Source organism: Trachypithecus francoisi, unplaced genomic scaffold (assembly GCF_009764315.1).
Source record: "Trachypithecus francoisi isolate TF-2019V2 unplaced genomic scaffold, Tfra_2.0 Lachesis_group3, whole genome shotgun sequence".
NCBI classification, from domain to species: domain Eukaryota; kingdom Metazoa; phylum Chordata; class Mammalia; order Primates; family Cercopithecidae; genus Trachypithecus; species Trachypithecus francoisi.
This window is the reverse complement of record NW_022681468.1, coordinates 157,301,476-157,314,751: the sequence shown is the minus strand read 5'-3', so window position 1 is coordinate 157,314,751 and position 13,276 is coordinate 157,301,476. Positions and strand designations below refer to the sequence as shown.

Genomic DNA, 13,276 nt, shown 5'->3' with positions numbered 1-13,276 from the left:
AAGGAAAACCAGAAATACAAAGTTTAGCCAATTTTTAAAATCACATAAACACAAAATTTTTTTTTAAACACAGTAGAAAAATAAAGTAGCTTTTCAAAATCTACTTCAGCACTTTTACACTGTAGATCTGCTGTTTGCAGCAAATGCAACTTAAAGTAATTCACCAACAGATGTCACTGTTACACTTCCTACTTTAAGCATCTCTCTCGAGACGCACAAATTTACGTAGGGGAACAAAATCAAAACCTTTACTAATTCTCATGCCATCTCCCGCAGGACTGCAGCTTTCTCATCTTTCAGCTTCATTTCTAAACCTCCTTTTGTAATACCTGAAATGCTGAATGCTGTTCTAAAATGACATGCGGTGACCATGGTTTTATGGTTATGAAAAAACACAGGGTTCTCCTGCTCTTTGAATGCCGCCCATGTGAACATCACAGATTTAACCCACACTTATCAAACACATGGTTCCAGGTCTGAAAGTAATGAGTTGGAGAACACAAGATTGTCAACAGGCATTAAAGTTAGTGGTTAAAAAAAGAAAAAGTGCTTCTTAGATTTCTGGTGGCTCACCTCATCTGTGACAGGAAACTGGATGGGTAAAGAGGGATTGCAGAGAATCACAATAATCTGGTCAATCCTATCAGGCCATCTAAATGTGGAAGTAGCTGAACCCCAGCCCAGTGCTTTCTAAGGAGAAGTCAATACTTCTGTGTCAATGAAAACAAGAATGAATAAGAAAGGAGAAGGCAGGTAGATGTATGGCTCATACCTATAATCCAGCACTTTGGGAGGCTGAGAGAGGGAACATTTTCAAGTCAGGAGTTTGAGACCAGCCGGGCCAATATGGTGAAACCCCATCTCTACTAAAAATACAAAAATTAGCTGGGTGTGGTGGCTCGTGGCTCATGCCTGTAAGCCCAGCTACTCAGGAGGCTGGGGTGGGGAACTGCTTGAACCCAAGAGGCAGAGGTTGCAACAAGCCAAGATCCTGCCACTGCACTCCAGCCTGAGCAACAGAGCAAGACTCCACCTCAAAAACACAAAGCAAAACAAAACAACAACAAAAAACCAACAAAAACAGAGGCGGCTAATTTTTTTGAACTAAAAATAGATCTATCATTTGATCCTGCAATCCCACTACTGGGTATCTACCCAGAGGAAAAGAAGTCATTATACAAGAAAAGATATTTGCACATGCATGTTTATTAGCAGTAAAATTTGCAAAAATATGGAACCAGCCCAAATCCCCATCAATCAATGAGTGGATAAAGAAAATGTGGTATGTGTGTGCGTGTGTGTGTATATATGTATATATATGTGTGTGTATAGATATGTATATACATACTGCGTATGTATATACATGTGTATACATATATACACACATACACATATATACACATATACCATGGAATACTACTCAGCCATAGAAAGGAATGAAATAATGCCATTTGCAGAAAGTTGGGTAAAATTGCAGACTATTATTCTAAGTGAAATAACTCAGGAATGGAAAAGCAAACATTCTATGTTCTCACTCGTAAGTGGGAGCTAAGCTATGAGGACGCAAAGGCATCACAATCATACAGTGGACTTTGGGGACTTGTGGGAAAGGGTCGGGGGAAGCGAAGGATGAAAGAGTACACATTGGGTACAGTGTACACTGCTCAGATGATGGGTGCACCAAAATCTCAGTAATCCCCACTAAAGAACTTACTCATGTAACCAAACACCACCTGTTCCCCCAAAAACCTATTGAAATAAAAATAATTAATTAAAAAGAAAATTGCAGAGAGGTTATTAAAAGAGAACAAAAATTTTAAAAAAGAGAAAGGAGAAGGTTATGTTTTTTAAATGCATCATCCTATATTCTGCAGATTTTCTGCCAACCTATCTACCTGTTACTTGAGCAGCTGGGGAGAAAGGTTCATGAATAGGGAAGGAAGGCAGGGTATTTGGATTTCATTTGAGAATCCAGAGCATATCAGTTGGCTTACCTATGTTATTCACAAATTTTTAGTAAAAGGATATTAAGTAGTGACTTGCAATCAGTGGGTACTCCCACAGTGAGATTTAGGCTACAAAGCTAATGCACAGAGTGCTCTGAAAACACTCAGATAAATGACAAACACAGTCACTCCTAGACAACTTGCTAGTTACTTTCTAGTGTACAAATTTCAGATCACCAAGCTGCATCTTGATTTTCTGCAACCCACTGATTTTTTTAAACAATGACTCATACACTAAATGCAGCTTTATATACACAATTTACATTAAATACATATTAAATGAGCCTCTGTTGACCACAAAGAACCACAGCACAATCACAAAGATTTCTACTTACATGGAGATCCAAGTACAATTCGCTTCTGTTTGATTTCTCCCTTTCCTCATGAAGCAAAAATGGACAGGCTGGTCCTGCTCTGTAGCCCAGAACCCACGCGCCTCCATCTCTGTTGGGAAGGTCTTTAGGTGTCTGCTCATTGAAGCCATCCCAGGGAAAGCCCTCAGAGGAGATACCTAAAACAGACACAGAGAAGGCCATCAGTGACATGGCAGCCAAATACATAAATAAAGCCGTATTTGGGGAACTCCTACGTAGACTTCTTCATACTAGCTCTTACTTGGCTTTCTAAGTTATATTTTTAAGAGATTGCTTTCCTTCAAAAGTATTTCTCCCGACAATTTCTAAATCACACCAACCAAAAAGTACAACATATGCCCTCATCCCCAGTTTGAAAAGATAAGTCTATTGACTGTACTCTATGCCCCATATTCTTGATTACAGGTTGCATATGGGTCATTCTATCTCATAATGAAATCAGAGGAGCTGGGGGACAGAAGTCAGGAGGTCTAGCCTGTGGCTTTCCTACAGTTCCTAAACAGTGTCATCTGAGCCAAGTTACTAATGTGTGTGTTCTCCAGGGCAGGAATGGTGCCTTCTTCATCTTCATTTCTGGGAAGAGAATTATTATGCATGGTGCATACAGGACTTGGTCACTTTGTTGAATGAGTGAGTAGTGCATGAGAAACCTATTTGGGATTCCCTTTTGTCATCTCTAGAATCAAAGTTATGAGTCTAGCTCATTCTAACCTACACTGTAGGCAAGTAATAATGGGATGATAATCATTAACTATGTGCCAGACACTGTTTTTAGCTCTGTTCAATTTTTATGATAACATATAGTTAGGTATCATTAGTGTTCTCATTTTAAATGGAGAAACTGAAATACAAAGAAGTTAAGCAATTTGCTTAAAATCATAAAATCAGTAAATGGTTAACCTAGGACTTGAACCCAGGCAGTTAAACAACAGAGGGTCGTGCTTTTAATGACTACACTATGGCCTCTGCCTGACATTCTGTTCTCAAAATAGCAATATGTGTTCTACAACAAAAGGACTTTACTACAGTCAAATCAGTGAGAAAAGCTACATACTGTATCTCCAAAAGAACCATGATTCGTGTTAGCGTATTAAAGACCTTGGGATGTCCTTTAGTACAGAAAACCTAATTCTGTATCATAGGGTTTTCCAAACTCATTTGGCCACAGAATCCATTTAAAGGACACCTGCTAAATGTGTCGGAAGCCACTTAATGTTGTACTGGAACACAGTTTGGAAAATACCAGATTAGATCACTTCTAATGTTTCACATAGCACTCAAGTTCCTAGTCCTCTTTTAATTCCTGGTAAGCAACCTCGGCAAAATTTTAGGCAACTAGGCAGAAGTTAAAAGTTTAGGCTCAGGGTATTTTGCAATAGAGATCACTGTTGAATATATGATAGTGTGTTTATTACACATAATCCCTGTAAGAGTCTGTTTGGCAGCCACCCAAAGCCAACCAATCGCTTCTACCATGCTGAAACCTGACTTACACGAAACTAGAGCTGAGAGTAAGTCAGCTCACAAAGGACCTGCGGGATAGCATGCTTGTATTAGAGTAGCATTTTAGAAAAAAATGAAAACAGCTAAGGTTTGGCTCTTGTTGGCCTGTTGGGTATGTTAGTTTTCAATCACACTTCAAAGTGGAAGATGATGCAGTTCACAGTGTGTCTACAGTTACCCTCTAGCAGGCTGTCCACAAAACACCTTTCTGCAGCCACTGAGAAAAATGAGAGTCCAGGGCTTCCCCAGTCAACGCTCACCCCTGCAGACACAGTTGTCTAGGAAGAGTATACCTAGGCTCTTCCTTGATCTGGGCCAGATGCCTTAGAATAAGTGCCTTTCCAGTCAATCCCCTTGCTACCCACTGTCTACAGACAGTCTTCTGGACTTTCATTTAGAGTCTCATGTGCTTTGGAGTGACCCACTTCTAGTCTCAAGACAGAGGAATGAACTAATGCCTAAGGGAACCTCAGGGAGAAGGCACTCTGCTTAGTACCTTTGCTTTATGTTCATGTTGACTCTGAGGAAGACAGTACTGGTTATACTGTAACAGATGAAGAAATTAAAGCTCAGACCCCCTTTAACTTCTATTTATATGGCTCATCCTCCTCCTGGACTATTTCTGCTCGCCTTTGTCATAAATCTTTTAAAATTTACAGTATACTCTCACTGTACTACCTCATCTTCCAAGATGTATTGGTTACTAATCTTCCAAGATGTATTGGTTACATCCCTCATTTTAAATCCCTCAACCTTTCATTTTTCTTTTGAAGTAGGTGCTGGCTTTGGGGAAACTTTGCACAGAATAATAAAACAATATAAAACATAATATATATTATATATCACACAACACAATGTACAACACCTGAGGTCAGACATCTGTATCATCAGAGGCACATTGTCTGGTGAGTATAAGTTCATCATTTAGGTACAAGAGAGTGAAACATTCCCATAATAACAAGGATTTGGGGTCTTGGATGAAACACACATGCGTGCATATTTATGCAAACACACATGCAAACCCCTCACACACCTGCAGTGGCTATGCAATACTGCATTAATGAGGTGAGGTGTGCAATCCAATTCACTCTCTATGCAGAGGAAAAACAATGTCAAGGTGAAAGTTGTCTGCTTTCTGGAAATGGTTTTAGTTTTAAAGAGTTAATTTCTAATACCTAAGGTTTAACCAGACAATATCCCTATGAAGGAAACATGCAAGGTAAAACCATGATGCAGAATAATTTTGGCAAGAATCATTTGGACAGAAAAGGACCATAAGTAACATAAAACTGAAATAAGTAACATAAAACTGTTATTCTCAAAAGTCTGACAAAGTAGGTTAGGACAAATGACAAAGTCAACATTCTGATGACTGCAACGTATTTATAAAATAATTTTGGAGTGGAGAGTTTTAACGACACAAACACAACTTTTTTAGTCAAAAATAAAGCACAAGTCTGTATTTATTAAAATGGGTAACACCCAAAGTAGTCCCTCCAGCTGAATACATTTAATAAAAAGGAAAATCATCTGAAATTAGATAAATGTATTCTGTCAAAACAGTCAACTGTCATTTAATTTTCTGATACAAACAGATTTGGGGGTGTTAGATCTTTAGAGAATATTTTGTGAAAACATGAATCGGTCTTATCAGTTTAAACATGTGTCTTTCCCTTTCATGTGCACATTACAAACCTGTCTTGCACTCAATATTTTGTTTCTCAAAGACATTTCAACAGCTCGATCGACCACACATACACGCACAGGTTATTTGTACAGCGGACCACAGTTAACACAACGCACAGCACAGTCACAGTGAAGGTAGGGTGACTTACCTTGGAACCACTTTGGAAGTCTGTGCTTTTCAAAACCATTCACATGACGAGCTGCACTTCCTGATGCTAACCTACAACATCAGACTGAGGTTTTGCTGTCAATTATCAAAACAACAGAAGCAGACAGAATGGAAAGGTAGTAATATGCCATTTAAAACAGGGGGCAGTGTCCACAGCTCATCTTTCCAAAATGGGATCAGTGTGTCTAGCAGGGGTACACTGGATTATGGTTCCCACTGTTTCACTCCCTCCCTGCAATATGATCACACACTCACGGTCTTTTCTGGTATATTTCCCCTGCCACGTGACTTGCTTTGGTCACCTGAATGTAAACAATGTGACAGTGTGCCAATTCTGGGCCAAGGCCTTGAGACACACGGTGTGTTTTCATGCCCCGCCTTGTGCTTCTGCCCTCACCATGAGACGAACACGGTCCTCGGGAGCTTCGAATGAAACCTGGAACGTCTGACCTAGGCACAGTCCTGCAAGCCTGGAGCCAAGCTCAGTCAAACCCAGGCCCAATCGAGTGAACCTGAGCCAACTACCAGGCCAGTGCATAAAAACAATAAATATTTATTATAAACCATTGAGATCTGGGACCTCTTTGTTGAAATAGTTGCCTCATACACTATCATGTCTGCTCCTGCTAGAAGCACTGTAACGATTGAAGACATTAAACTTTTTCAGCTGAGGATGTAAACACGACAGTGTTTTTGTTTTGTAATTTGTACTGAAAAGAATTATTCAATGTACTGCAAGGATTTGAAAAATGAAGTGTAAACTCATGGCCCACCCATTTACTCATTCATACACAAACTACATTTTATTAAACAGTTAACCTTATTTACCAGACATTGTCTTTAATCATCTAAAGAATATACATATAAAAATATACCAATGTCCTGAAGGAAGTCTGTGAGCACGCTATGTAACCAGCAGATCTGGCCCAAAGGCCCCAAGGGACAAAATTACAGTGCCTTTTAGGCTGTTTCTTCTAATTCTCCCATCACACCAAGCCCTCACTTGACAGCAGTGATGAAATGGTTATGCATCCAAAATGAGGACAGAAAAAACGAAAACCCTAGGCTTAAAACTCTCCTGAGTTTTGGCTCCCGTGCTGTAGTGCCCAAGGCCATTCATCTTACTTGACATAAAATAAACCCTACGAGGTGAAGTTTTCTCAGCTGGGAATATCAGAATTGATATGTACACGTGGACAGGTTGTCTTCCATGATGTTACTCAAACGTGTACTTACAAGCAAGAAAGACAGCAATCTAGACGTGTAGCTAATGGAAAGTGACACTGCTAAGTTCTTGTAGAGTGGGTGTGTGGCTGTGTATGTAATCACTCATGTCTATATCTAGGAAGAGAGAGGTGTGGCAAAAGTATAGTCTCATGGCTGCTACCTGTCAATGAGAGATCAATGCTCACTAATGCAACTACCCCTCATTCTCAGCAGTGTTAAATGTCACAATGTCACCAAACCAGCTAGGTAGATAAAATTCTGAGGAGGTGTGGTATCTGTCCACCCCAGCCTCTAACGCCTCACTGGAAGTATGTGGGGAGAGAAATGATGAATGAGCAAAGATGGATGGGTGGAAGGTGTGGCCGGTCAGAGAAAGGCAGATGGCAAATCAAAAACTAGCAGAGAGTGGGGAGCAAGCTCTGTCAGTCTGAGCATCGATGAGGAAAGCATCCATGGCCATCAAGCAACTGCAATGTAGTTTGCATTTCCAAAATCATGCTTAAATTCAAATAAAACAAAATTTACAGTTGGAAGGAATCTTGTATATCTCCCCACCTACATGCTCATTTTAGAGTTGAAAGAACTGAAATCCATGAAGATCGCAGTATTTCCAACATGCCAGCTAGCAGCAAAGGCAGAACTAAAATCTACGTTCTTTATGCTATTTAGAGAGGCATATTATTGCCAGTCCCCAGATGAGAATATTGAGGGCTAAGAGAGAAGTAGATGTGAACAAGTTAAAGAGCGTGGGTACAGGGCTTTAACGTGGGCTAAATTCCTGGCTTTGACCTTTACTAATTCTTTGACCTTGGTGAAATGACCAAAACTCCCCGAGTCTTTATTCCCTCATCAATAAAATGAATATAATAAGAATATGCCTGATATTGAACTAGGTTCACAATTATTTTCTTTCAGAAGACTTTTCCTGTGCTGGGGGACAGATAGATTTGATGGAAGAAGTAAATAATTTCCTGTTTTAAGTAAAGAAATCTATATACAATGAGAGTATAACCAACATCACACAGTCATGTGAGAGGCTATTTTTTTGTCAGAGAAGATAAAGAGAATAACAATAAGGCTTATAAGAATTCAGCTGCACTATTGTGCAGCAGATCCTAAATCTGTTCATGTTCCAAAAATAGAATTCACGTCATCAAATGCAACAGCTCCAAGTAAGTGGCTGATCATCTCTGGAAACAAAAACTCCTCAGGGTCATTCATAGATACGCTTTGATATACTCCTTCCCAGAGAGTCAAACATAGGAGCCTAGAGCCATGAATGGAACTATTTATAGTCATGGCTTTAAGTAAAATAGCATTTTAAGGAAGTATACATACATATCTCTTATGATTATTGTATTAACCTCCTTCCACGATTTTCTCCTATGGAGAACACTAGTTGAGGGGTGTATATTACTCAAGCTAGGAAACTTATTTGTGGCCATAGTTACACTGGATATTTTCACACTTGAAAAACAGGGCGCAAATGATGGCAAGAATGGATAGACCACCGAGGTAAGGTGTGATGCAGAAAAGGTCAAGGAAAGAACAAATTGAGGAGGTTGCAGGATTCACTGACGCATTAAAAGCCTCCGTCTATTCTCAGATAATAAATGCTCAAAACATTACTTGTTAATACTTCAAATACTTAAGTGATCAAAACATTTTAGTATGTTTGGTTATAAAGAATATGACCGGGTGCAGTGGCCCACCCCTATAATTTCAGCACTTTGGGAGGCTGAGGTGAACAGATCACTTGAGGTCAGGAGTTCGAGACCAGCCTGGCCAACATGGCGAAACCCCATCTCTACTGAAAATACAAAAAGTAGCTGGGTGTGGTAGGAGGTGCCTGTAATCCCAGTTACTTGGAAGGCTGAGGCACAACCCAGGAGGCAGAGGTTGCAGTGAGCTGAGACTGTGCCACTGCACTCTAGCCTGGGCAACAGAGTAAGACTCTGTCTCAAAAAAAAAAAAAAAAAAAAGAATATACTTGCTTGTTAACAAAAAACATGTATATATATTTTTGAGATGGAGTCTCACTATGTCTCCCAGGCTGGAGTGCAGTGGCATGATCACAACTCACTGCAGTCTTGGCCTCCTGTGCTCAGCAATCTTCTTGCCTCGGCCTCCCAAGTAGCAGGGACAACAGGTGTGCACCACCACACAAGACTAGTTTTAAATTTTTTTTATAAAGATAAGCTCTTGCTGTTTTGCCCAGGTTGGTCTCAAACTCCTGGCCTCAAGTGATCCTACCACCCTGGCCTCCCAAAGTGTTGCGATTACAGGCATGAGCCATTGTGCCTGACCCCCACAATATTACTGAAGAATAAGAATACAAAAAAAAGTCATATGGTATTTATTATAAGTAAATTTGAATAACATTTTCCCTTTTATGTCACATTATTCCAATTACTATGAGGATGGTTGCACCAGTGGGAAATCCAACTCTTGAAGACATACTATAATCACTTGTCCTAATAACTAAGGAAGTAGAGAAAAAACTACAAAATACTAAACCCTGGATTATAAAATATATAATAAACGATTTTTTTAAAATTTTCTTTCCAAAAAGAAATGATCCCAGGAAACTCACAAAAACGAATATATATAACAAGATAAATACAGAAAGAAGGCACATTTACCATAATTAAATGTGATTGAGCATACACAATATAATTAAGAGACTGAGAATACAACATGGCTCTGAGTGTCCTTGCAACGTAGTGAGAATGAAAGGGCATTCTTTATTTCACTACTCTCATCCAAAGGAAGAAACAAGCTGACCCCTGATGGCCGACAAAGGTTTTTGTGATATAAAATTCTGAGAAAAACAGCTGTATAATCTACTTAGTTCCCACCCGAGCCTTAGCTCCATTCCAGGTGTTTGGACTAACAATTATCTTTACACAGTATTATTGCCAGCACTAGCGCCAGTAAGGCTGGTCTAGTCGTATGTCAATAACAATCTCTGCCCTTCTAAGCAGAAAAGTTTGGATATTACCTTGATTGCCCAATGATTTGGAATTAAAGAGAACTCTTCATCAGAGCTGCTAAGAAATGGCCTCTATAACACATCCAGATTCGTAAATCGCCACCTTTTGACTGAGCGTCTTAGGCACCAGAGTTTTCCTATCTCCCTTCTTCCACCAGTCATTAGTACTGAAGAGTCCTGCACTTTTCCCTAGCACCAGATTTCCCACTTTCCTTCCCAATAAATCTACTTTTTGTTTTTGGACAGGGTCTCACTATATCATCGAGGCTGGAATGCTGTGGTGCGATCCTGGATCACTGCAGCTTCGACCTCGCCAGCTAAAGTGACAAGTGATCACAGGCATGCACCACCATGCCCAGCTAATTTATTTTTGTATCTTTGTATTTTGGTTTTACCATGTTGCCCAGGCTAGGATCGAACCCCTGAGCTAAAGCAATCCGCCAGCCTTGGCTTTCCAAAGTGCTGGGATTACAGGCATGAGTCAACTCACCTTGCTGCCCCACTTCTATTTACACATACTTCAGACTGATTGATAATGTCCCATAGGTCACTAGGGCTTTGGTAATTTTTTTCAGTCTAGAAATCACCTCTCAGTAGAAAGCCTAGGTAGCTGAGCACAGTGGCTCATGCCTGTAATCCCAGCACTTTGGAAGGCGGAGGTGGGTGGATCACTTAAGCTCAGGAGTTCAAGACCAGCCTTGCTGACATGGCAAAACCCCATCTCTACACAAAAATCAGCCAGGCCTAGTGGCCTGCGCCTGTGATCCCAGCTACTTGGGAGGCTGAGGTGGGAGGATCACTTGTCACTTGAGCCTGGAAGGTTGAGGCTGCAGTGAGCCAAGATCACACAACTGCACTCCAGCCTGGATGACAGAGTGAGACCCTATCCTTAAGAAAAAAAAAAGAGATGGGCTAGAAGGAGCAGAAAAATACTTAAAGATATAAGAAGTATTGGCTTCAATTTTCCAAATTTGAAGAAAATTATTAACTTACAGATCGCAGTAGCTCAATGACTCCCCAGCAGGATTAATACAAAGAAAACTATGGAAAATCTGTGATTGAAAAAATTATAAAAGCAGACAGGAAAAAAATATATTATGTATAGAAAACTAAAGAATCACTAGACTTCTCAGAGCAGACAGCCCAAAAGACAGTGAAATGACAACTTTAAAGTACTGAAATCACCTTAGGGAAAAATGGTGTGGAGGAGGACACACAGAGGGATAAAGAGAGAACCTTCATGATGATGAAAGAGTCACTTCATCAAAAAGACATAACATGCCTACATTGTCATTATTTGTACCTGGCATTAATAACAGAACTTCCAAATACATGAAGCAAAACTATCAGAACTGAAATAACTACATAAACAATTATATTTGGAGATGTCAATATTCCTTTCTTAGTACTTAATTACAACAGCATGACAGAAAATCAGTAGGGATATGGAAAAACTAAACATTAACCATCAATTTTACCTAACTGATATTTATAAACACACTCCATTCAATAACTGTAGCTATATGTATTTTTGCAAGTACACATGGAATTTATCAAAATAGATCACATGCTGGGCCACAAGTCTCAACACATTTAAGAGGATCAAAATCATATGAAATATATTCATTGGCTACAAAGGAATTAAATTAGATACTGATAACAGAAAATTATCTGGAAAATCCCAAAAACTTGGAAATGAGACCATACACTTCAAAATAACTCACAGGTCAAAGAAGAATCACAAGAGAAATTAGAAAATATTTGGAACACAGCTAATTCAACAATCAGAGAGAAACTGATAGCCTTACTTCATGCTGAGTGACTGTCCTCCCCCCCAGTATGGCTGACAGCATTTCTCCTCCGGACTGGGAGAGACGTCGGGCATTATTGATGCATGATTAACTCATAGCAAAGTGGATTCAGTGACCACACGCTTCCTAAATGTTGAATGCTGAGGCCTGAGCTCCCATCTCCCCTCCCTAGGCTTCCAAAACACTTGTCTTCTCTAAAACTAGACACACACTACAACATTATTCTGAGAGAAACATGACCAGCTCAAGACAAAGAACCGGGAGACACTGACACATGAGGTTCTCCAATCAAAACCCAGGCCTGATCACCCTATGGTGACGTTCAAATGCAGTATTCTTACACAGGCAATCAGGGCTTCCAGTTAGCTTTTCGGTCCCCATACCTCATGCAGGTAAACAACCGATGATTACGAGACAGCAGAGAATTTGTAACATAAAGAGCAGGTAAAAGAGCAACAGGAGAATGAGGCTGCGTCACTGCATAGCTGCCGAGTCAAGATTTTGGAGATGGCTACTTTCTTCTACCACCACAGCTCTTACTACATGGCTCTTTTCCCTGCCTCCAGTTCTTGCCAGGTTCCTGTAATACTCTCGCCTCCCTTTGCCCTTCGGGCCTAAGGTTGGTAAGGGCTTTCTGCTGTTGCTAGTTCCTTGGAAGCTCACAAGCCCATGCTTGTTTTCTGGGGTCCTTCCATCTGGACACAATCTCTTCATTAAGTTATTTTCATTTTAAACTCTCTTGAATAGCCCAGGCATGGTGGCTCATGCCTGTAATCCCAACACTTTGGGAAGCCAAAACTGATGGATCGCTTGAGCCCAAGAGTTCAAGATCGGCCTGGGCAACATAGTGAAACCCAATCTACAAAACTCCATCCACAAAAAAGTGTAACCCAAGCTACAAAAAATTAGCCAGGTGGGGTGGTGCACACCTGTAGTCTCAGCTCCTCTGGAGGCTGAGGTGGGAGGACTGCTTGAGCCTGGAAGGTCAAGGCTGCAGTGAGGCAGGATCGCACCATTGCACTTCAACCTGGGTGGCAGAGTGAGACCCTGTCTCAAATAAGTAAATCAATCAATAAATAAACTATTTTGAATGTACTGTGGGTCAGAACTCTGATACAATAATTGGCATGAGGAATGATGTTTATTTCCTACCCTCCAGCACTTCTGTATATCTCACTGAGGCATCTAGGGTTACTGCTACCTGATGCTCACCCTATCCAATTAGAATAATAGCAGCAATGTATAATCTTTTGTGAGCTATCAAAATGAGCAAACTCCTTTCAGAATGTTTCATGAGAGAAAACAGGAAAATTGTCATAACCCTAAAAGAAGGCAGCGATGGCATAGTGCTGTTCTTTCCAGGATGAATTGATATGAAAGTAAAGCATTTGTAAATCAATAAATGCATATTAGATTTAAGGAGCTGTGTTGATATATTTCGTAGGGATACCGTATCTGAAACAGCACCTGCAACTGGCTTCCCCATTTATGTTTCCAGGAGTCCAGTC

At 40.2% G+C, this 13,276-nt stretch overlaps 1 protein-coding gene across 1 annotated transcript in view; it reads right to left on the bottom strand.

Annotated features, from left to right (window-relative positions):
• The window catches only part of FMN1 (formin 1), a 425,302-nt gene that overhangs the window by 315,279 nt on the left and 96,747 nt on the right, over nucleotides 1–13,276 (bottom strand). Inside the window, exon 2 of the mRNA XM_033190690.1 lies at nucleotides 2,342–2,517. Coding sequence (XP_033046581.1) covers nucleotides 2,342–2,517 — 176 coding nt within the window. The remainder of the gene's footprint in view (nucleotides 1–2,341; nucleotides 2,518–13,276) is intronic.